The sequence below is a fragment of the Haemorhous mexicanus genome, chromosome 12 (genome assembly GCF_027477595.1).
Source record: "Haemorhous mexicanus isolate bHaeMex1 chromosome 12, bHaeMex1.pri, whole genome shotgun sequence".
Lineage (NCBI taxonomy): Eukaryota > Metazoa > Chordata > Aves > Passeriformes > Fringillidae > Haemorhous > Haemorhous mexicanus.
The window spans coordinates 3931796-3956578 of record NC_082352.1 but is presented as its reverse complement, the minus strand read 5'-3'; the positions used below and the strand labels follow the sequence as shown (position 1 = coordinate 3956578).

At 41.7% G+C, this 24783-nt stretch overlaps 1 protein-coding gene across 1 annotated transcript in view; it reads right to left on the bottom strand.

Annotated features, from left to right (window-relative positions):
- The window catches only part of LOC132333061 (transcription initiation factor TFIID subunit 4-like), a 145297-nt gene that overhangs the window by 40457 nt on the left and 80057 nt on the right, over positions 1 to 24783 (bottom strand). The window contains exon 14 of the mRNA XM_059857802.1: positions 5610 to 5732. Coding sequence (XP_059713785.1) covers positions 5610 to 5732 — 123 coding nt within the window. The remainder of the gene's footprint in view (positions 1 to 5609; positions 5733 to 24783) is intronic.

Here is a 24783-nt window from a genome sequence, read left to right as displayed (position 1 = left end):
GGTCTGTCAGGAGCAGTAATGCCCCATCTGTTGGCTGATTCCTGACCTTCTGAAGTGGGTGATATTCACTGAGTAGAAGCTTTGGACAGAAGCCAAGGCACAACCTTCCTGTAACAGAGACTTCTGCAGGACACACCACACATCTCTTATGGTTTAAAAGGGCAAGAAAGGAAGGAAACAAGGTCAGGTTTTCCAAGAGACAGCTCATGTCTAACCCATTCCAAAGAGAAAATTACCCAGCATCCTGTTTTCTTCTTAATATAGTTAAAATATTGACAATGGATTTGAGGAATGATTGCAGGTGTTGCTGAAATGTCCATGGATAACCCAAGCACGAGGTGAGAATGTCAGCTGAAATGGTGAAATGAATCACATTCAATACTGCACAACCAAAAAGAGACTGCAGCCAAAAGTACTTTTTTCCAACTACAGCACATACCCAAGTGCTTCCCACAAAATCCTGAATCCATCCTTACATTTCCACTTAGAAATCAGGAGTTGCTAAAGTGTAAAGACCTAAGAGACAGTAATCTTAAGTAACTTTCTCTATGTCTGCCTCTGGAACCACACAGATTTCAGTGTCTTAAACCAGAATCTTAATCATGTGTTGTACAAAACCTAAACATGAAAACAGCTTTAAAATACTCAAATTATACCATCTGAAAGATTAATTTAATTAAAAAATGTGGTGCCTCGCACCCAAAATACACCTCACAACATTCCAGTAATTAGCTTTTCTCTACACAAAACATCTCTGTTTTAACTGTTACTTTTGGGACTTTCCACATCTGCAGGAACATTATCTTTCTTGACTATTATAATGGCTGGAATATAGTGGGTGAGAAAACAGCCAGGGTACCAGATCTCCCTTGAGCACTGGCCCAACATATGGTCCTGCACATTTTGAAAGATGCTGTTTGGGATAGTTTGCTGAATATTCTTAAGATGACTGCTCTGCTGCTGTGTGAGGAAGAGGGCTTTTTCTTATCCCTAAAATGACTGTCTTCAATAAGCAGTGATTCACTGAACTAGCCCTGAAGCTGCCTTTGGAAGCTCAGTATTCAAAAACCATCTGTGCCAGCAAGTACCAGGAGAGGGCTTTCACTTGATATTTAAACAAATTATACCCTCAGATATTTCAAACATATACTCTATATTTATGTATTTTGGGATACTAGCCATAGGTCTTGATGAAAAGCCAAATAATTTAATTATTATTATTATTAAATACAGAAAAATACTTGTATTTAACCTCTACACTTTATTTCTGTAATAAGAAATGAGGGACTTGAACATATGCAAATTCTGCATTCATGCCACCTTAGCAGTACTCAAATATTTAGCTTTTAAAGCCACCTAACCTAGTCTTGCAATGGCTAATCCTTTTTTTAAAGCTCCAACTCTTGCAATTACATGCAAATATCTATTTCATAAACAAACCAAAATTTTAATTCTAACTCTTAGAATTAAGGGCATTTCAAGGGAAAAAACCACTAAAAATGTTAACTGAATAGACTCAAAATCAATCCAAAAGCAACTAAGGTAAAAAAAAGCAACCCAAACCTTCTATTTAATCTGACATTAAAGGTGCTTAGGGATGCTAACTGAAGAACTTCAGAGCTTGCTGTCCTGAATGTTGTGACCTGTTTGTGTCACCCACTGCTGAGCATCACAGGAGCACAGCACAGAGCAGAGCTGGGCACCACCACCACTACTACTACTACTACTACTACTACTACTACTACTACTGCTGCTACTACTGCTACTAATAATAATAATAATAAAGCTGAGTTCCAAAAAGCTGTGACTTGAGAAGATATTTTCCAATAATTTTTGGAAAATATTACTAAAGAAATGGAAAGCCCCTAAAAAATTCCACAAATGCAGTATTTTCAACTCTGCCAAGCAGAGAAGATGAATCCTTCCAAAGGTGTCTTGCTTCTCTTTACCTCCTCTCCTTCACTCTTGATCTAAAGCACATTATAATAATAAGCAGGCTGAATTTCTGATGAGCTGCTGGCTGCTGCAGAGGCAGCTGTGTTTCTAGCAGATCATCTAAAATACCAGCAGCCACGAAAGGCACTGAAAAGGCAGAGAATGAAGTGCAGGTGATCTCACATTTGCTGTCTCTGGTTGTAAGCTCCTTTTCCAGTGTTCACTGGGCTCTAGGCCAAACTACTTCAGCAAGCAAGCAGGAACTATTCACTTTTTAGTGCTGTTAGATCAGTCTTCTTCCTGTTTCTGAAATGGAGGTGGGTCAGCCCAGGGTGCAGAGCCAGGGCCAAGCCAAGGGAAGGGCAGGAATGCAGGGATGGGGACTGGGACAGTGCCATCAGCCCACTCTGTATTTGTGGGCTGAAACCAGCCACTCACCTGGCAGCAGTGTTATTTGGGAACACCAAGCCCCTGCTCACCCACTGCTTTACAAAATATGGTTCCCATGTTTTGGAAAGGCATTTTTAATATGGTTGCACATAGTAGCAAATTTTAAAAAAACCCCAAAAAACATGTAAAAATAACCTCACTCCAAAACTGCTGATTTTCCACGTCCCCTGCTCACCCACTGCTTTACAAAATATGGTTCCCATGTTTTGGAAAGGCATTTTTAATATGGTTGCACATAGAAGCAAATTTTAAAAAAACCCCAGAAAACATGTAAAAATAACCTCACTCCAAAACTGCTGATTTTCCACGTCCCCAGGTAAAAGTAGTAAAAAAAAATTAGCTGTACTAGTCCAGCAATGATGGGCCTGGTCTTGATAATTTATAATAAGCCTGTCATCCAAAGAAAAAAGATCTATTTAGCTATGGCTTGAAAACCAGCAAAGAAGTCCAAATGAGCTCTGGCAATGTGAGACAGAGAACAAAGTTTAAAGAAAATACTCTCAAACAAAGTGCTGGTAGAAAATACTTACAGTTATTAACACAAGCTTTTTCACATTTCCAAAAGCTGTAGAAGAGCTGTGTCTCTCTAGGTAACAAACAGTACTTGAATAACAGAAATACTAATCTTTTCCATCAACTTCATGTCTTTAGTAGAATATCTGTCACTACTAAATTAGCCTCCTGCTCAGATGAAAAGGGTGTTATTAAAAAGATCCAATTTCCAAAAAGAAATTCTTAGTATTTCTGTTAAACCAAGAAGCTGGACTGAAATCCAGCACTGCTCACTGCAAAATGGCCAATGCAACTAAGTGAAGTGTCAAACAAGAGTTAGTTCAGAAAATGGAAAATAAAGGAACGTGCCAGGGTGGGATGATTTGTAAATGACATCTCTTTGGATCACTAAACATGCAGGGTCCCAGCTGCAACTAAAGCAGACATGTAATTCAAAAATATTAATGAGGAGAGTAGCATCTTCAATGCAAAAAGTGTATTTTGACCAAAAAAAGAGCAGTCCAAAAAAGCTCTGGCCAAATCAGACCTTGCAAGTGCAGATTTTCAGTAGCAAGGGCTTTAAGCAGCTTAGAAATTGCTGGGAGAAATCAGAGTGCCCTAGACCATAGAGGAGGTTGGATATTTGAAGGTGGAATTGGCCTCAGGGGGTGTTGGTACCACAGAACACAGAAACATCATGATGTCTATAACCTCCAGAAACCCAAAGAAGAGAGATCAGACAGTCTTAGACAAATAACAGACATTTCCAGTACCTTTTTACAGGGAAACATTGTGGAGGAGGTGAGTTTATTTCTGCATAGCAGCCCTAATAAGCTCAGAAGAACAGCAGAAAGGGAGTTTCTAGGAGCCAAGCTGTGTGACACAGCTTCTGCAGCACTTCAGGACCTATTCCCTCCAAAAGACATTGAATAATGCAGATACAGCTTCCAAGACCTTGGAATCAGCTTGCAGCCAGCCATCTCTTTGAGCTGCCCAGGATGGTTTGAAGCTAGGAGAAGAGGGATGGGAGCAGTTCCATCTGAACTGGCACGCAGCTCGTGGCTCCAGGAAATCCATGGATGGGCACAAACTTCAAGGAGAGTTTGCCAATGGAACAATAGAGTTGTTCAGCAAAATTTGGGCTAGGAGAGCAGCAAAAGGAAGCAAAAATAACCTGAAGCCTTTGGAATTTGCCCCAGACCTTTATTTTTCCTTGAAGCACTGCAGCAAGTGAACAAGGAGCTTCTGGAAAGAGAAGGAAGCTGTTCATCATAATCCATTCAGATATAGAGCTCTGATTAAAATGCTTCACTCACTGAAGGTGATCACAATTTTGTTCATCAAATTATTAACACTTACAAAAGAATAATTTTTTAAAGGGACAATAGACAAATAAATAATTAAATTGTCCAAACTGAAATTAAATTCTGTTCCTTAGGATAAAATGTTCCTTTGGTGAAGTGTTAAAATCTGAAGAGATCCAGTTATTATTAGAAGGTTGAAATTATTTTTAAATGAGGGAAAGCCAAAGCTATGACCACCCAGTCAGGCTTCTAATGAAAGCTCCTCTGGGCCTGCTGTGAGATTTGTTACAGGTGCATGTGGGGGAGAACAGAATTCTTTACTGAATGTAAGATAAAGGAGGGAGGGAGACTGAAAGGAAGGGAATAACAGGACAAAACAAAACCTGAGAAACTCCCTCAGACTGAAACACATTTTACCAGAAACAGGAGCACCTCCTACATATCTGAAGTCCTAAGTCAATTTTAGAGTGGAAACAGGATCCACTTCTGACCCTAGCTCAGCTAATTCCCTAGCACTAATCTTAGCACACGAAAAGAGAGAGAAGTCAGATAAAAGCTATCCAAAATGGGAAACAAAAAGGCCTTTGGAAATGCCTGGCATTTAGACAGTCAAATGTCTGAGCCAAAACTGTTAGTTTAGCTATTCAAAACAAAATGTTTGCATTTTCCTCAGAACAGGCATGTAATAGGGAGAATTCCTCTGACTCCACTGCGTGGGCAGACTCAGCAGAAGGAAAGGCAGCCCAAGTGTATCTGTACCAAACAACCCAGTGCTCTTACAGAGCCACCCACAGCACTGCAACCACATCACCCTGGCTCTCCACCTTGCTTAATACAGATCAGGCTTTGGACAATTTTGCATCTATTGTGTAGCACACCTACTTAATTTAAAATATCAGGAGAATCATGCTAATGAACCCAATCCTATTTCTAGAGCACAGTATTCTTATGGAAATTACAATTTGGCATGATTATAAACTCATCTTTGCAGTGGTGGGGGACACCTTGACGTTCTGAAAGAAGTTTGGACTCATCACAAACCCACACTGGTATTACTACAAGCTCTTGGTTCAAACTGTAAGCAAGACTAGAGTTAGGTTTTTTCAGATACCTCTTCATTCCCTACTCATTTTGGGGTTTCCCAGATTATGCAGAGGAGAAAGCAGATATAAAGGCAGTGAACAGTTTAAGACCTACACTTCCCATTTAACTATTTCAAGAACATTCTTTAATGACCTGCTGAAAGTTCACACTTGAAAATACAACTACAAGGCGAAGCCATTTTAACTGTGGCGAGACAAGCTGGGCTCCCGTGCTGATGTGCATTTCCAAATGACACACTTCCCTGCCAGCAGCAGCAGGAGCAGCTCCAGCTGTTCCTGGGAGGCTCTGCAGGAGTGATTTCCCCTGCTCTGGGTGCACACTTACCTCTCCTCCTATGGTGAGCAGGCCAGGAGCATCCAGCTTCCGTTTCTTGCGGGGGCCGATGGCTGCCAGCGCCGTCAGGTTGGCATCCCTCTGCCTCATCTGGGCAAGCTCCTGCTGCTGCATCTGCCACACAGGGAAAGAAATCTCTTTAGTTTTATTCTCTTGCCTTACCTAAAACTTAGCTTCAGACCTGCAAGGTGGAGGTCACATGTCAGCAATCTCTGAAAGCATGTCACTGCTCCCAGTACTATTTCAGCAGCCTGGCCATGGAGCAGTAATGAAGGTACTGAAGTTCTTGTGACTTTTCACAGGATTTCTGCTTCCAAATATCTCAACTCTTTCCAAAACCACTGTCCTTTTCATTAAAAACTGCCTTAGCAAGTACTATGTACTAACTACACAACTCCAGTTTCACACAGATATGAAGAATATCCTATCAGTCACACTGGTGCTCTAACCAACACCTCTCCCAGTCCATCCTGCACTGCACTTCTGGAGGATTTTCCAATGGCAGAAAGGATGGCCAGGCAGGAAAATCCTCTTTTTTTGGGAAGGGAGAGCTGAGCTGGGCTGAGTTATAAGCTAGAAACTTCCCCAGCCCTGACAAACCAGGACAGAGTCTCCATCCCAGTGTGGTTCCACCACCCAGCCCTTGGTTTAGGATGCAGGAACCCCCCTGTCTGATTTTCCATCTCCCTGTCACTCTTCTGGCACCACCAACTCAATGTGAATTGAAATACCAATTCAAATCTTTTAAAAAAAACTCATTATATTTATTTTGACTTTCAAACATGCTTGATGTTTTCTTAAAAAAAAATCTAAATTAATAAGATATCTCTATCTAAATGCTAGCCAAAGGTAATGCTGACACAAAACCTTTACAAACTGACTTTACAAGTGCTTTCTGGGCTTAGGCTTTAGGTAAGAATACATTTGACCAGTTTGAAGCAGCTGCCAGCTGCATTATATAACAATATAGCACATTACAGAAAATAGGAGAAAATTCTCTGGCCAGCAGAGAGGCAAGATTGCATATTCACTACAAACTGTGTAATTCTTTCAGAGTTAATGATAAGTGTCACATTCCAAAGAACACTAATATTTTAATAAATATTATATTTATTAAAATATTAATATTTTAATAAATATTATTGTGTGGTATTGTGATCAATACCACACAAGAATAATTGATTAGGCAACACAGCATATTATCTTATATCTTAAATTATCTTTTATCTTAGATAAAAGCATTCATAGCAATTAGCAATAATTCTTATTCATCTCAAAACTTTGGGTTTGCAAAATCTATTAGTAAACTGAGAGGTGTTTCCTTTCTAATCCCACTCATGTCACTCCTGTTCCTGCTTCAGCAGCAGCACACACAGCAACACCTTGAGAAATTCAGGGGTGGCAATAGGAACATGGAATGATACAGGCACAATTCCTCATTAAAATGAAACTGAACTGACAAGCAGAGATAGAAGTGTCTTAGCCATTACCTACACATGATCTGCACATAAAAGCAGGGCCTGAACTATCTCAAGCAAGGCTAAAAGGAGAGGAGGTTTAAGCAATAAAGTGCCAGTGTGGAGTCTCTCTTCTCCATCCACCTCATGCCTCCTTTCAGTGCAGTTCTAGATGAATTCATTTGGCAGCCAACACACCTGTGCCTGACCAGCTTTGCTCACAGCCTGGCCAGGGAGTGTTTCCAGCTCCAGGTGATGGTGCCAGGGCCCAGCAGTGCCCAGAGCCAGGGGAGGGGTGGCAGTGACCCAGAGAGCCCTGGAGGGCAGCACCAAGGAGCTGGAGGCAGCAGGTGAGGGCACCAGGACACTCGAGCTGTGGCCTCAGCAGTGCCCAGCACAGAGGGGCAGGCTCTGCCCTGCTGCCCACACTGCTGCTGATCCAGGCCAGGTGCCATTGGCCTCTTGCCCCCCTGGACACACCTGGGCTCAGGTTCAGCCACTGCCAACCACCAGCAGCACCTCTCCCACCCCTGTCCATGATGTGCACACTGGGGCCAAGCACAGCCTCAGCACCCTGCACTGAGCTGGAACTGGAAATGTTCAACCTGGAGAAAGGCCCCCAGAAAGATCTCACTGGGGCTGTCCAGTGCCTACAGGGAACCAACAAGAAAGGCACAGGGGGACTTTGGACAAGGGCCTGGAGTGACAGGACATGGGGGAATGGCTCCACACTGAAAGAGTGTGGATCTGGGTTAGATACAAGGAAAAAATCCTTCCCTGGGAGGTGCTGAGCTGCTGGCACAGGCTGCCCAGAGAAGCTGTGGCTGCCCCATCCCTGGGAGTGTCCAAGGCTGGACAGGGCTCAGAGCAACCTGGGACAGTAAAGAGTGTCTCTGCTCATGGCAAGGGCTGCACAAGATGATCTCAAAGATCCCTTCCAAACCAAACCATTTTATCTTTTCACACTCTTCAGAAAATTGAATTCAGTCGTTTAGGCTTTGAAACCCCACTAGAGTTTGAAAACCTGTTTTGAAACACCATCAAAGATTGAAACCCCTTGCTCATGGCAAGGGATGAACAAGATGATCTCAAAGATCCCTCCCAAACCAAACCATTTTGAATTTTCACATTCTTCAGAAAATTAAATTCAGTCATTTAGAGTTTGAAACCCCATTTTTCACACTTCCACGCTTTCATACATTTTGCAAGTGCAGTTATTATCATAACTCCAGTATAACATTATCTAAAAATACATCTCTCATCTACGGGGTAAAAGAATTTCCTAAACACAAAAAAGAAATGTAGAAAAAGATCTCAATAATAGTGCAAAGGTCTATACATACTTCTCTTTGCCAACTCATATTAGGTTTTTAGCTCAAATATCTTTGGCTCTCTTCCAGATTAAATGCCAGTTAGCCAGAGCTGCCCGCTTACCCTTTCCAGGTAGACAGCAACAGTGGAGAGCTCTAATCATTTACAAAGGTCATGGTCGGAAGCTAGCCCGTGAGCAGTCATTTAAAATTCCATTGATCCCTATTTGTAGTCAGGGAAAGAAAATGGACATTTCAGCTGTATTGTAATTATGAGGCTTCAAGGCAACTGTAAATAGATGTGCAAATCTAGATACTGGCAAATACCTTAGAGAAGAAATTATTACTATAGTATAACATATATCCAGGAAAGGTTGAAGATAAAACTGCATATAAAAAAAGATCAATCATCTTTTTGCTAATTTGCCTTGCTTGCCAGCCTACAAGGGTTATCACAATTATCAGAAGTCTGATGAATATTTAAGCAAGGGCCAACTGGCTTAGAGTGATCTCAGACGAAGTTGTCAAGCTTTGCAGAATAAGAAATTTTGCTCTGGAGTAGGTATTGGTTTCCTGGGAGGTGCAGGTCAGAAATACAGTCTGATACATAACTGGTATTATGCAAAGGTTATATGAATATTGCATCAGTGTCTTATCCAAAGTCACCATTTTCAAACCCACAGGAAGCTAACACTTACTTGGCTCTCTGTGCTACCTGTACTACACTCTATCCTGGCTGTTTCCACGTGGAATATCAGCACACAGTGCCTCATGCTGAGATTTTTTGCACATGTAAATTGTAAAGCAAAATGTACCATTTTTCTAAATTTCCCATAGTGGGATAAAACTTGCCCTCACTTTGAAACCTGCCAACTGGTTTTACCAAGAAACTGTGGAACAGCTTCAAGAACCTGCAGAGAGCCCTGCACTCATCTATTCCTCAGGTTCTTTGTCCTCTCTTTTTTGATCAGTGAGAAAAACTGAAGATGGTTCCTGATATCATGTACTAATCTTGCCAAATGCACAAGATTTTCCACTACCTGTAACTGATCTCCTGACAGGACAGCTGGCCCAACAGACAGAGCCAAAGGAGCTGAGCTCTGTTCTACCCACACTGGGTGAATTCTGCTAAGACTTCATTCTTCACCTGCCTGTGTCTCTCACCCCACATCACCCAGGCTGGCTGTGTCTGCTACAGGCTCTCCAGACAAGGATCCTCCTCCACGACGTGCCTCACTTATCACCAAGCCCCAGTGGGCTGAACAGACATTCCTGTACTACAAATAAGGAATATGCTGCCAGGTACAAAAGATCCAGACAGAAACACAACCCAGTTTCTGATACTGGTTTAACAGCACACACCGTGGTAAGCTACAGCAGGAAAGAATAACCTCATGTAACCTTCATGAATGCTGACCAAAAAATTTCTAATACATCAAACACATCATCAGTGAGATCACAGTATCCTGATGCTTTATCACAGAGGCTGAAGTGTTGAAAATACTTGATAAATACTGTATTGCACAAATTCTCAACAATCTTTTATAAATTATCACTGGTGTTTTTCTAGGCTTTGTTTAAAGCTCATCTGAAAGCAGAGAATCATAAGATTACATTCAAAAATAATCAGAAGAGTCATGATCCTGATACTGATTCCCAAAAGAGGCCTTCAGCTTGCCGAGGTCAGTGTATTCCAGTTGACAGGAGAACCTCTCTGCACACTATAAACCATGAAGCTGCTTACAAGAAAACATCTTTGCAGTTTACAGATACTTACTAGCAAGACATTTGAGGAGCCTTTATTTAAGATCCCAGACCACCCTTTAACACCCCACCATTATTGGCTTCTTCACACTCCTCTTAAAACTTCAGCTTTTTTCCCAAGTCACATACTTCTGTTGTTTCACAGCCTACACCAGATTACCTGCACCAGTTTCTTTCCTACCCATCATCTGCCTTTCCATGAAAAGTGTTATCCCCAGTTGTAATCTCTGTTCAAAATAATTTTCTACAAAAGCAGTATCTTGGATTTGGTTCAAAAGAGGGGACACTGCACCTTGTGCACCAGATGCACACCCTGGCCTGTGGGGGCTCTTCTCCCCAGAGCACTCTGGAACCACATCCCTGGGTCAAGTGGAAATGACTCTGCAGCCAGCTTTGCTTACCTGGTCTCACTGTAACCATCCTCTGAATTCTCAGCTCTAAGGATAACAGAAATTGAATGTCACCATCCTCAGTGCTCTGAAATTACTCTTAGAAGTGCCTGTAAAACTAAAGCTACTTATGCTTCTGACCTTACATGACCAATTATACTGTAAAGCTAACAAAGCAGCCTGTTTCTACAATACAGTTTATCTTCTAACTAAGCCAGTTACTAATTACTGGATATTTAAACAAATGAAGCACCTGTTACTATCTGTACATCCTGATAAAATAATTTCCTGCTACTTAACATGATTTACCAGAAATGAATGTAACTCACTACATAACCAACAAGATGCAACTGTCTGACAGCTGCATTCATTCACACTCTAATTTTCATACTGGGCTCCTGATGCAAAATCTTTCTTTAACTTGCCTTTATCACAAATAATATGGATATATTTATCAATAGCATATTAAAATTTCTGCCCTCTGGGAAGAAAGCAATGCTTCAATTCAGAACCACGTTCATTAACAACAATGAACTTTTTTGAAAGTAAAAATATTTATCTAAAACACAAATATCCCAATACATTATACAAGAAAAATGCTTACAAATTAAATACTGTTCCTTACTCCTGATCAAATCCAAATGTATTTTTAGCATGGGAGGGTCTCTCATTTGATGAAAAATACACCATAAGAACAAAGCATTATTTTGAACACTGGCATTTGCTTGTGATGGTGGCACAGCACTAAAACCACAGAAAGAACACTACTTTACCACTTTAATGAAGTGCAGCTAACCAGAGGAGTTCTAGAATTTTAGTTTGTTTTCTGTAGATCATTATTTGTTATGATACATTTAGGTATTTAAGAAAGAAGTGCCACAAGCCATATGCCACAAGGAAGACAGCCATATGCCTATGTGAAGTATCAACACTAGATCTTAAAAGCTAGGTTTAGTAATTTCCAAATACCAAGAATGCACTTACTTGTCAGGCAAAACCCAGGCAGACAGAAGTGAGCTTTGTCTAAAGCAGAAATCTAGATAAAATATGGGTATGAGCTGTAGGTGCTAAGGACTAACTAAGAGCAATTTCCTTCCATATGATCAGAAAGTAAGAGGACAGCTGGAACTCCTAAAAATTCTAGTCTACATATAAATACCTTCAAAAATTAAAGGGAGAAGAGAGAGTGGGATCACATGTGAGAGAGGAAGGTCAAGGAGGTGGTTCTGTGCCTACAGGCAGAATTCAGGGATGTTTTTTGGCCTAGAAGGAAAATAACCCAGCGACAGAGACACAGAGATGATTGTGAAGATAAAGAAGAAGAAAGAGCTTAAGGAAGTAGTCATGTATGTTTAAACACTGCCAATACAGGATTTGATAAGGGAATAGAAGCCAAGATGTAAAAGTAAGTTTCTGTAGTCACAGAGCCAACTCAGCCCACCAGGATCTACATTTTATCTACTCACAATTCCCAGCCTAGCTCAGAAATACCACCTAAGGAGAAATGAGAGGAGGCTCTAGCACCACAGAAGCTAAAAATACCAACAGCATTCATGGGTGAGGACAGGCAGCAGTGAACCCCGAGCAGGAGCCTGGCAACAGAGGGTGCTAAATGGCAGAAATGTTTGATGAAAGCAAGATCATATAAACAATGATTTAAGCATTGATTTCTAGCCAATAGGCATCAATGGAAATCCCTCCTAATTCTGCTTGCGATGGATGGCTTAATTCCTGATAACAGGGTCATATGCTGAGAAAAACTTGTCTTAATTGATGCCTCTGTAACATGGATCTATCAGTCTCAGACACTGATTACACCCCCTGGAAAAACATCTTTTCTGCTGAGGAGTGCCTGAAATGCGGAACCATTACACATGTCCTAAGATGGCCACAACAGAAGGTGCAATTAAAAATGAAACTCATTAAAAATGCTGGCAGGAACCTCAAGAAGTCCAGGACAATGATGAAGAAGGATGGGTACCTCAGTGAATTTCAGGGATCCTTGTAAAGCAGCCTGTGTGTGCAGCAGCCCTGTGCTGTCCCCAGCCCTGCTCGGGCTCTGAAATCTCTCAGGGCCAGCACAGCTCCAGTGCCTGGTAAGGAACTGCTCCAAGCACTGAGGCACTGCAAAAATGCCACACCAGAGAGGTTTCACCTGTGCAACAGCAGGTCATGCACCAAACACATTCTATGAGACTTTTAAACATTCATAGTTCTGACAAATTGTATCTGATTTTGTTCAGTACAAAGCTGGATGCTGCTCCTTCCCAAGTGTTCTCCCACAAGTCAGTAAAAGCTCCAGCTGTCCCTTGCAAAGGCTGCACATCCAGCTGAACTAGATCAAGATCTTTCTTTACTGTGGAAGGTGTTTGTCTGTTGGGTTTTGGAGAGGGGAGTTTCTTCTTTTTTCTTACCCACACACTTTTAACAGCAGCTGAAAATTATTGCATAGCGTTAGGAAAAAATCACCCTGGGCAAAGAGCAAGCTGGGAACGTTTCAGCCTCAAGATAACTGTTTCTCAAAATAATGAGCATCTGAACACAGTTCTGGAATCTCAACTGGAGTACTTTGGACCAAGCATCTTTGCTACAACAGACATTTCTGTTTATTGCACCTAATTTCATTATGTTTTACAAGTTTACTCAAATTTTCCATTTAAATGTACCCTATTACTTTCAAGACGATGTGTCAAACTCTGATACAGAAAATGCCAGGTGCATTCTGCCTTTCATTTTTATTTTTCCTTGAAATAAAAAGCCTTAACATTGTAATTTTCTCTAGTCTTGTACATTACACAGTTAAATGGGATTTTAAAAACAATTATCCTTATATCTACAATTTCATCTCCTTACTGCTCAAGACGACATACTGTCTGAACTTACATATATATATGTGTGTGTGTATAAAATATAGTCACAGGTTTAATTTTCTTGGAAGTATCCTTAACAGCTGACTCATAATTTATAAAAAATCAAAAGCATGAAGAATTTGAGATTTGATTTTAAACTCTTGCAATTTTTTAACGTACTGGGTTACATTTTTTGATTTTTCAAATGCAATGCACTATTATTTAATTATTTATTAACTTAAACACATTTATCTCTGTAACAGTCCAACCATTTCTTAAGCTACATATTCCTATCTAGAGTAACACAGGGTATAATAAATACTTCAGGAAGAGATCCCTCAAACACCTCTGAAAGACTTCTAAAACAATGTATTTTTTTGTCCTTCCAGTAACTTTAATCATTACATTCCTTCCCTCCTCAGAATCTGTTGTTTGAGCTCCAGTACAATTTCTCTGGTTTTGGTTATACTATTCCTCAAACCATTTCTCTCCAGTAGCACCAGTTCCAGCCTCTCCTATGCTAAGCTGGAGACACATCTGTTTTAAACCTTTATCTTTGTCAGGTCCTGTAAGAGTGTAGAAGATTTACCAAGGCAAATCTGAGCAAAGCCCATTTGAGCAAAGGGTTTCTGAGGCACAGATAACTGGGCAGGATCAGCACTACTAGAGCTGGAGTGTCAGTAACTCACCTGGAGTAAGATCAGAAAAAAACTCTGAAAAAAATCCCCATAGATGTGTTCTTTTGTAATTATCAGTCTTAATTTTATTTTGGAGCAAAGCAATGATGAACAATCACCAATCTTCTCAAGGTGTTCCTCAAAGGACACGAGGCAGCATCAGTATGGCTGGGAAGAACATGAGCCAAAGAGTTCACTGGCTTCACTCAGGGGCTCCTCAGCTCAGGAGCACCCAGCAGAACTTCCTCACTCCCAATCCTCACTTCTGGCAAGAAAGATGGATAAGGTATTTTGCCAGGCCCTTTGCTCATCTCAGGGAGGGTTTACTATACTCCCCAGATTTCTAGGATCTTCTCCTTTCCCCCTGAAGTCAGACACTGTGTGAGGACTCAACCTGATGTCTGAATCAAGAGCAGGGAGTGTAACACACAGTGAAAGCCTGAGTGAAGCTCGGTCATGTCCAGGGTTACAGGCTGAAGTAATGAGAGCAGGAAACCTGTTGAGCTGTGGCTTTGGACAACTGATAGGAACACAGGCATATGGGAGGACACTCAACAAGAGCTGGCTTTTCTAAAATCATGCACTGGAAAATAAGAGTGCAAGCAGTAGTCCCAAAGGCTGTGCTGCCCACTGTAACACAGTGCTCAGTGCTGGACTAGAAGGTGAACCAACTGCTCTCCTTTTCATGTGGCTGGTATCCAATAAACCTTTCTGAAAATACCCTTCAAAGACTCTTCCATCATGTCTGAGCAATACAACAGCTACTTGGATGGTGAGAACTCTTCATGGCCACTGCAACGTTGTGTTAGTGCTAGGGGAGTCAGATCAGGAATTTTATCTGCACCATCTTCTCCGTGCATCAGGAGTTTGAAGCAGAGCACAGCCTTTGGTTACTTTTATTTCTGTTCATCTCTGGCACAACTTGAAATCTGAATTAATTAAAAACCAGTACACCAGAGCTGCACCAAGAAGATGGAGGAAGTTCTTGGTTGATCTGTCATTGAAGCCAGCTGAAGACCGAGGCACGCAGGAAGATCTCATCTTCCCTGAAGTGAAGAGTGACAGTATTTCATACCATAAATTCTCATATCAGCCTGAAGCATTTCCTCCATTTTTTTCAAATATGTATTTCCATTTTTTGGTAAAATTTCTCTGGCTATATTCCAATAGCACAAAACTTCAGAATAGCAGAATTTTAAAGTGCATTTAAAATAGCAGTTAATCAGAAATTCTAGGAAGAGGCTTTATTAACTAGACTATTCCAAAAGAAAATGCCCAGATTTTGAAACCAGTCCTCTAGCATTCTTATGGGAAATCTGCATCTTGAAACTGCCAGCCTCATTTGAGGAAATGAGGCGAATGTAGCAATCTACTAAAAATCATTTGGCTGTAATAAGTAATTTTAATCAAATAGTTAGAGAGAATGGCATTGGAGTTAATGGCTGAAGTGTCATAAACAGATGGGAAATGTGCAGTGTAGCGACTGGTTGTGCACTTTGAACGCAATTTCCTCTTCTGCAGTCTGGATTGTGGTTTGATCAAGTCTAAGTGACATGACAAAAACAAATTTAATTTATTCTGAAACTATATTCAACTAAAGAATGCACAATACAGCAAGTGTGCCACTCTGCTGGAAAGTGAGGTTTGAGGCAGAGCGAAACACCAGGAACAAAAATAGCCACACGCCCACCACCTTCTTCCCCTTAAAAGTTGTGGGGGTGGTGCTGGGGGTTCACTTGGAAAATGGAAGTTCCACTGGGGATGCAAAACAAGCTTGAATTTAAATAATCTACATCTTTCCTGTTTTAGACTGAACTCTAGCAAAACCGCTGCTGCTCATTTGTGCTGCAGATCAAGGGAACAACGCACCACAGCGTGGGGACAAAATATTTCAAGCAATTTCTCAGACACTGACAAGTAGTAAATTAGGGAATCTTGTAAGTACAATACAGTAGTCATCCCCTTCTATTGATCACATATAATTTACATCTTACAAAGATGTGAATTCTTGCATTCTCACTCCACAAGGAAAATCTCAATGATTTATTCATTTCAAATAAAAAATAGAAGGTAGATGAGAAGAATTACTTCACAGGCTGTAGCTTTCTCAGGGCACTAGTGCTAGGCTCTTCTTTCGCACTGCCCGAAGGGCCTTTGTGTGCAAGTCCCTCTAATTAACAAGGTGAATCATGCAGCAGTTCCCTAATTAGTGAACATGACAAGCCAATGGAAACAAGCAGACAGACCTGGCGCACAGATATGGTCAACAAAAGGCACAGCAACACACCATTAAAAAATGCCTATTTCTTGTAAATAAAATAGCAAGAGAACTAGCATAATGCTTAATTTTCCTTTTCATGTTTTATGCTTATTCCTCATTTATTGCAGATATAAATAACGACACAATAAATCAAGGTTTCCAACTGCAAGTCACACCACCTCTCCAAAATCAAAGACTACTTATCCTACGTGAATAAGCATCTGCTGAAGGGGCATTATTTGTTTTCTCTCTTGTTTTTCTGCTTTAAAGAACTGCAGTTACATTATATGCTTAGGACTTTAAGAATCCATTAATTAATTCTATTCAAAATTATTTTTTCTTGAAATCCTTTTTCACCAATAGATGAAAGGAGTGCAATAGTTGCACTATTATTGAATTTTTAAAAATGCCTACATTCCCAACATGTCATAATTTCTACCTTTTGTATGAGAAAAAATAAGTGAATAATCAAAGAATCAGATTTGCATTAGAAAGGAAATGAGATGATCTAAAATGTACCTCCTTACCTTCCTCTTTCCAAGTAAAATATTTTTAATCTTTTACTCTTAAACTCTTCCTTCTGCTTTTCCTAAAAACGCTCATCCCATCTCCAAAACAACACGAGGATGTTAATTAATTTTCAATTTACTGAAGCTTTGATTTAGATTTTTACAATCCTTCAACATATTACAAGTCTAAAATGTGTGTCACCACCAGCAGAATATAATTCTTCACAGAAAAACTCCACTATGTTTTTTGCTCTCTGTTCCTTGGCATATTATCATAAGTAAGGAGAACTATAGATCATATCCTCATTACAGGCTCCTCTTTCTTACAATTGTGGGGGGAAAAAAATTCTGACTTTCCTCTTCAAATTTTAAAGGTAGAAGGGTAAAATTTCATTATGTTCTAAAATTGGTGTTCAAAATCCTAATGTCAAAAAACCCCACATTTTTCTGACCAGCCCAGTTTTAAAAATATGGGAATTAAAATACTGTCCCCTAAGACATAATTGTTCTACCGCCCTTAAAGGTTCCTTTTTGGCCAGGAATTTGAAGAATATTTAATGATGTTTCATTACAGAACTGGTCAGCTGTTTCAAAATGGTTTCAAATGCACAATAAACACTGTCAGGGATGACAAGGAGAACTCTGGAAGCACCACTGTCTGCTGGGCTCATTTTCCCCCTCTTGTCCACGTGCACTTCCCAACTTATCTCAGAGCCCACCCAGCACAACCCTGCCTAGGACAGCTCCAAACCCAGGCTGGAAGTATCCTCTGTTAACACCGAGGCACAAAGCATCATCTGCTAACAAGTGAACTCTGCTGTGCCATATGCAGGCAGGAAGGGCTCAGCAAGCAGCCTGTCACAAAGGCTTACTGTTGCACAGAGCAGTAGCAGAGGCAGGGCTCTGCACTGCATGCAGCTGGGCTCCACGGGACTGCTGCACAGCCCCAACACACCCTGCACTGACATCCTCACTCCTCACTGCACCTTCAGCAACAACATCAAGGAGATGGGAATAGACACCAAACAGGCACACCCAGAAATCAATGCATAATCACAACATTTCATTGGTTAGGACTGATTTCCAACAAATTGCATGCACATATATAGCTGGCTGGGGTCTGTGTACAAACCACCAGCAGGACAGGACTGCTGGGAACGTGCCTTGAGCTGGTTTATTTTCCAGCATCAGCCTCATGACATGGCCATGACAATGGGAAGATGCCAGCAGCTCACAACGCAGGTAGCAGACCAAGAATGAAAAATTAAAAAGTTTTAAACTTGACAATAAAGCTCTGTGCATTGTGTTTTAAAACTTACAAGCAAATATTGTATTCAAAATAAGCAAACACTGTTTTAACCAAAAATACATATACTTATAGTAATTAGATAAAACTACTGTCAATATACTTTTGCTTTGTATAATTAGTCAAAAAACTTTTAAAGTAAGTTGTAACATTAAGTTCTTTAACTACTGCCTAAAATGTAAGCTAATAACATCTTCCCATGGTCATAAGCATGTAATAAAACTAATGCTAAAAAATGAAACCACTCAAAACACATTCCTAACAATCCCATCCCATTCATAACTTATACATAAACCCCCAACCAACAATAAATGGTGTTCTGTGTGAGGACTGAACTTATGATTTTTAGATTATGAGACTGATGCTAGAAAATAAAACAGCTCAAGGCAAGTTCCTAGCAGCCCCATCCTGTTTGTGACTCATCCACAGACCCTGGCCAGTGACAACATACACAGGTTACTTTATAGATACAACTGCAAAAGTACTTTGCATTTCAGCAAAAATGTTAGGTGCAGCTGATAGCAATAAATCCTAATTGTCCACAGGAGTTGTTATGATATGAGATTATATCTAACACCAGAGGGACAAATTCTGTTTGTTTTGAATATTGCTACTGATGTCAATAGAGTTATTCCATAGTTACAGTGGTGGGGCAGAAGAATTCAATTATAACATTTAAATACAAGGGACACACATTTAAAAAGTAACAGGAGCAAAAATGCACTCAGAGGTGCATTTTATTTGACAGGAAAAAAAAAATCTCCATCACAGAACAGTCAGATCATTCTCATACTTGCTACACAGCCTACTACATGTCCTCAGCGTTCCTGAATGCTGGCACACCTGCTAAGGCAGACATTTCCATACCCACTGGATTTAGGATGTTTGTTTTTCAAATTTTAGTACTTCCCAGAAATTATTTCTCCCCATAGCTAGATGGACAGAAATTATTTTTAAAGCCTCAGTTAAAATTACCTGAGGATATTTATGAAATGTACATTTATGATTTTTTTTATTTTGTGTAGCTGAGCAGATCACAGAAGTCATCCTATATTGCAGTGTTAACAGAAGCATCCATTGATAAATTTAAGAAATATATGCATTTTAAACAACGTAACAATGTACAAGATATTTAATTATAGTAGCTCTCTATTCAAATCATCAAATAAATAAAGGAGCAGAACACTGTCACATATTACTGAGACCCAGCACCTTGTACTGAGCACCATGACTGCACACAAAACACACAGAAGTTTATTTCAATAGTTAAGCATATTTTACTTTTACCTCTGTGTCAACTACCAGATTAAACATTGACAAAACTAGGATAAAGAAATGGTCTCAGGAAACTCTGCCAGTCTCTCACGGCCTGAAGTTACCTTTCTCTGCTAAAATTTAGAGTATTGCTTGATTTCTGCACCCTAAAATAAGGTACAAGTTTTCAATCTGAGACTTAATTACAGAAGCTCATAGGGTGAGCTAGTGGAGCTCCATACTCTTTAGGTGTTTCCATGCACCCTGAAGGTCTGCAGCACTCTAGCTTGCAGTCACCTAGATCACTAAAAAGGTAAAAACAGCAAAAAGATACAAACACTTATTTCTTAGAGGGAGGAAGAAATCATCCCATACTTTTGTTTTGTGTCACACACAAGAGATTCCTGAACATACTGCTTAAGAAGGAAAGACTAACAAATGCTGCTGACAGACCATTACTAAAAGGGAGAACAATTTTGCTGAATACTGAATTTCCTGTTCCTCAAAACAGGAAGCTGAAAGCAGTTGACTTAATTAAACAGCAGCATATGCAGTGAAGTGATGATGGGTATTCACTAACCTTCACAATCATTCCCTGTCCCACTAAGGCAGGGCAGGAATCCTGGAAATTGCACAGGTACCCCTGAGGGGAGCCCATCTCACCTGTCCAGAGCTGGCAGGTGCCCACTGCAGCCAATGAATGCTGGGCTGCCTTAGGACTAAGGGCTCTATGAAACACAGCTCACACCTCCCCAGAATTTCAACAAGGTTTTGAAAATAAACAGACAAAATTATCCTATTTCTCATAAAACATGCTCTCTTCTCACCAATTTCATCTCCAGTATGTTTCTAGTGGAATGAACATTATGCTCCTCTCCTGTTGTCCTGAACACAATTAACACCTGAGTTTAGCACTTATGCTTTATTTTCCTATTGAGTATTTTTTGACACATTCCTAAAGCTTACTTAAATTATCTGACATGTTTGCCAGATATGAGCACTTCTGCCAGCACAAATCTTTTTATTATTACAATTTTTATTTTTTTTAAATAATAGATTTTCAAGCACCTCACCACATGAATATGGCTTTTGGCCATTAAGAGAAATCTTCAGAATCTACAGGGTATTATTTCTGTTTCAAGAATATAAATGTCTGTTCTGGATATAAATACATTTTCTCCTTGTGGAGGGAAAGGACACAGCAGTGTAAGAGGCTGCTCTGCACCTCATGGCTGTGCAGAGTCAATAAACCCATGAACTGTAATGGCACCACACTGTTTTTCAACTTGCTTCTCTTCAACCCTACCCAATACTGAGGTAGCAGTTTGTAGGAAGCTGTAACACCACAGTGTACAGACACTCATCAGCATAAATGCACACACCATACCTTCCCATTCCAGGAAATCAGGTATTTATGACCATTTCCATGGAAATCTAGAAGTTAAGCACCAATTCAGCAGCAATTTGTAATACTAAACAAAACCAAAACTCTTACAAATCATTATTCAACTGCTCAATAACATTAAAAGTACATTATTATCTTTCAAGTGTTTACATTTTAGAGAGAATCATACCTACCTTTAACAAAACTATTTAGGGGGAAAACACTCTCTACTGTGAATGACAATAAGAAATTTTATTTATTTAAAAGATTACTACTATTACTGCAGGGTAACTTCTTTTTCAGGGTATATTGAGCAGTATCTCTTTATTCAGCTAAGATGATGTAACTCTTTCACAGGCTGACACAGTATTTTTGAATGACAAGACTAAACTAAAAATAGGAAATAGATGTTAACACACCTTTCATGACCCCTGCACATTACTCCCCAGCCACCTAGCTTGTAGTTTAGAGAAGAGCTGCATAAAAGCTAGCTACAGCCAGAAATGTTGAGTGTTTAGTTAACCAAAATAGACACTTTTTACCCTACTGTTAATGGTATTAAATCTTCCCCAAAAATAGGCTGGTGAGGAAGTTTTAAATTAATCTCTGTTTAAAACTTTACTACTGCATTTCAACTTTTGCTTTAACTGTGCTCCCATGAACTCTTTCATCTTCCACTACCAGGTTAGAAGCAGATCCCAGATTTTATAAAAAGCAGTGTACTCTATGAAATGTACACACTCCAAACAAACCTATACATTCTTGTGAGAGCACAGAACGTGTGAGCACCCAGCCAGACTGCGGCCGGGAGGCGGCTGCGGGAGCAGGGGAGGTGTGTGCGGGGGCTGCACAAAGAGCAGCCAGGGCAGGGACACGGAGGGGACAGGGACACGGAGGGGACAGGAACACAGGGGAGCCGGGATGGGCAGCCCCAGCCCCAGCAGGCAGGGGCACACAGAGCTGGGATGGGCAGCCCCAGCCCCAGCCCCAGCCCCAGCCCCAGCCCCAGCCCCAGTCCCAGCCAACAGGGGTACACAGAGCCGGGATGGGCAGCCCCAGTCCCAGCCCCAGCCCCAGTCCCAGCCCCAGCCCCAGCCCCAGCCCCAGCCCCAGCCCCAGCCCCAGCAGACCGGGGCACACCGAGCCGGGATGGGCAGCCCCAGCCCCAGCCCCAGCCCCAGCAGGCAGGGGCACACAGAGCCGGGATGGGCAGTCCCAGTCCCAGCCCCAGTCCCAGTCCCAGTCCCAGTCCCAGTCCCAGCCCCAGCCCCAGCCCCAGTCCCAGTCCCAGTCCCAGTCCCAGTCCCAGCCCCAGTCCCAGCCCCAGCCCCAGCCCCAGTCCCAGCCCCAGTCCCAGTCCCAGTCCCAGCCCCAGCCCCAGCCCCAGTCCCAGTCCCAGTCCCAGTCCCAGTCCCAGCCCCAGTCCCAGCCCCAGTCCCAGCCCCAGCCCCAGCCCCAGCCCCAGCAGGCAGGGGCACACAGAGCCGGGATGGGCAGCCCCAGCCCCAGTCCCAGTCCCAGTCCCAGTCCCAGTCCCAGCCCCAGCCCCAGCCCCAGCCCCAGCCCCAGCCCCAGCCCCAGCAGACCGGGGCACACAGAGCCGGGATGGGCAGTCCCAGCCCCAGCCCCAGCCCCAGCCCCAGCAGACCGGGGCACACAGAGCCGGGCGCTTCGCCTCGGTGCCCTGGGGCAGCGCATGTGACGCGAGCCCCGCAGGATCCGGGGGCAGATGAAAGCTGGCAGCTGTGGCTGCCTCGGGCGCTCCGGGCTGCCAAACAGGGCTTACAAACACGTTAGCTCGGCAGCAGAATTAAAGCCCTCATTCAGGTTTGTTTTGGAGTAAGAAACCAATGCGCACAGAGGGGATGGGGGAAAATTTGCCCGGCAGGCTTTTGCCTAAATACACCTTGACCTCCCCCCACCCCCGCAAGCTGCTCTAGCGTAGAGCAGGCTTGACTAAGGGGCCAAATCATCTAAATAATAATTCATGTTGTTGTCCGAGCAACCTCCTCAGCTTCTGACAAGCAGACACAGCTGACATTTGCTGCCCTCTACTTATTAAACAGGCAATCATATTCTAAAGTGTGGTTATTCAGCCAAATTAGCACAAAAGTAAATCTGTTGCAGTGCTCAGTTAAAACAGTTATGTGATTTTTCCACATTCACAGCTTGCTCCAAACAGCTTTTTTTCTTTTTTTTCCCCATCTATGCCAGTGTGATAAATTGTTCTGAACAAGGTTGTTTCTACCTGAGGAAGACCCATATTTAGACAGAATACCACTGAAGCAAAAGGAGAACTGCAAATTCAGTCCTGACCTCTCCCTTGCACAAACTCTTCAGGTATATATACATATATATATATATATATGTATACACACACAGATAGTGTGTGTGTGTTTATATTTTAACAGATTTTAAAAAATTTTTAAAATGCTTTCAGAAAAGGAAGTACCAATTGCATGCATTCCTCGCTGCCTCTTCTGGAACCTCTGGATGCAACTGTCAGTATTCAGGGCAGGCAAACTCAAACCACCCTCACCACAAATCTTACACCCCAAACATGGAAAAGAATAGCCCCCCTTATCTTTTACCAAGCTTGGCTGTTCAGGCATTCAAAAGGGATTAGAAACAGGGGGCTGCCACCCTCCACTAGTCCAAAATCAAAAAGCAGTAGCACTGGTTATTCCTACAGACATGGAAGGAAAACTACAGGAGATCTGAAGGTCTGAAGATTGAACTGTTACCACCTTCAAAAAATTCATTTTACAGGAGGAAGTTCCTGCTGGACTATTTTGGTGAAATTCAGAAGAGCAAAGTCACCTTCAGCTTCAAAAATTCTTTGCAAACAGCTTTCCCCATTCTAAACCCAAGTTGTGGAAATTCACATTTAAGTAGTCCTGTTGCTGTAGAATGAGAGGCCACTTATTTCAACAGCCTTGTGTTGTGTTAGGCAGGACTCCACAGGGTGTGTGTGCTGGAAGGGGATGGAGACAACAGGGATAGCTTTCTCCTTCCCTACCATCTTTTTGCTTTAAAAGAAATACAATCCACTAGGTAGAGTAGACTTTGTAATAGGTACTGCTCCTCTGGATCTCTTCAAACACAACCCAAATATATTTCACACCAGAAGTAAACTATAGTTTAAAAATGAGTCTTGACTCTTCCTCACTAGTTTTACTTGACAAATGAGAGTACACAGTTACTAACCATTTTGTTAGGAAACATGAGAAAACAAGAAATAATCACAAAAAAGAAAGGCCAACTCTCGGTAGTTTCATGCCCCCCATTCTCAGAGCACTAAATGGGAGCCCTTTGGTAGCAGGGTAAGAAAATTCCTCTGTTTCACTGGTTATGAATAGTTGCAAAAGCCTCAAACAGCAGATTGCACCAGGACAAATACACTTGTCATACAAGATCTAAGGAAATTACATTGCTGTTGGGTTAATTTGAAGGTTGATATCTTTCAAATACTCAGTGAGACATCAGCTAAACAAGGAACATGTTTGAGTGGACAGCTTGCTTTCTTGTTCCTTTCTCTTGTCACACCCACAGAACCCCAGAATGGTTTGGCTTGGAAGGGAACTTAATGATCCTGTCACCGTGGGCAGGGACACCTTCCACTGTGCCAGGCTGCTCCAAGCCCATCCAGCCTGGCCTTGGGCACTGCCAGGGCCTCCCCACCCTCCCAGGGAGGAGGTTCTCTAATGTCTAATCTTACCCTGCCCTCTGTCAGTGTGAAGCCATTCTCCCTTGTCCTGTTGCTCCAGGCCTTTGTAAATAGTCTCTCTCCATCTTTCCTCCAGGTACAGGATGGTCACAATTAGGTCACCCTGAAGCTTCTCCTCTCCAGGCTGAACAATCCCATGCTCACTGTCCCATTTTGTTTTGCATAAGTCCCTGCTCTCCAAGCTATGCAACCTCATTTTTCCTGCTTACAAACACCTCCCTTGCAAAGCCTCCCAGATGTGACACAGAACTTCATGAGGAACAAAACATGGATGCAATA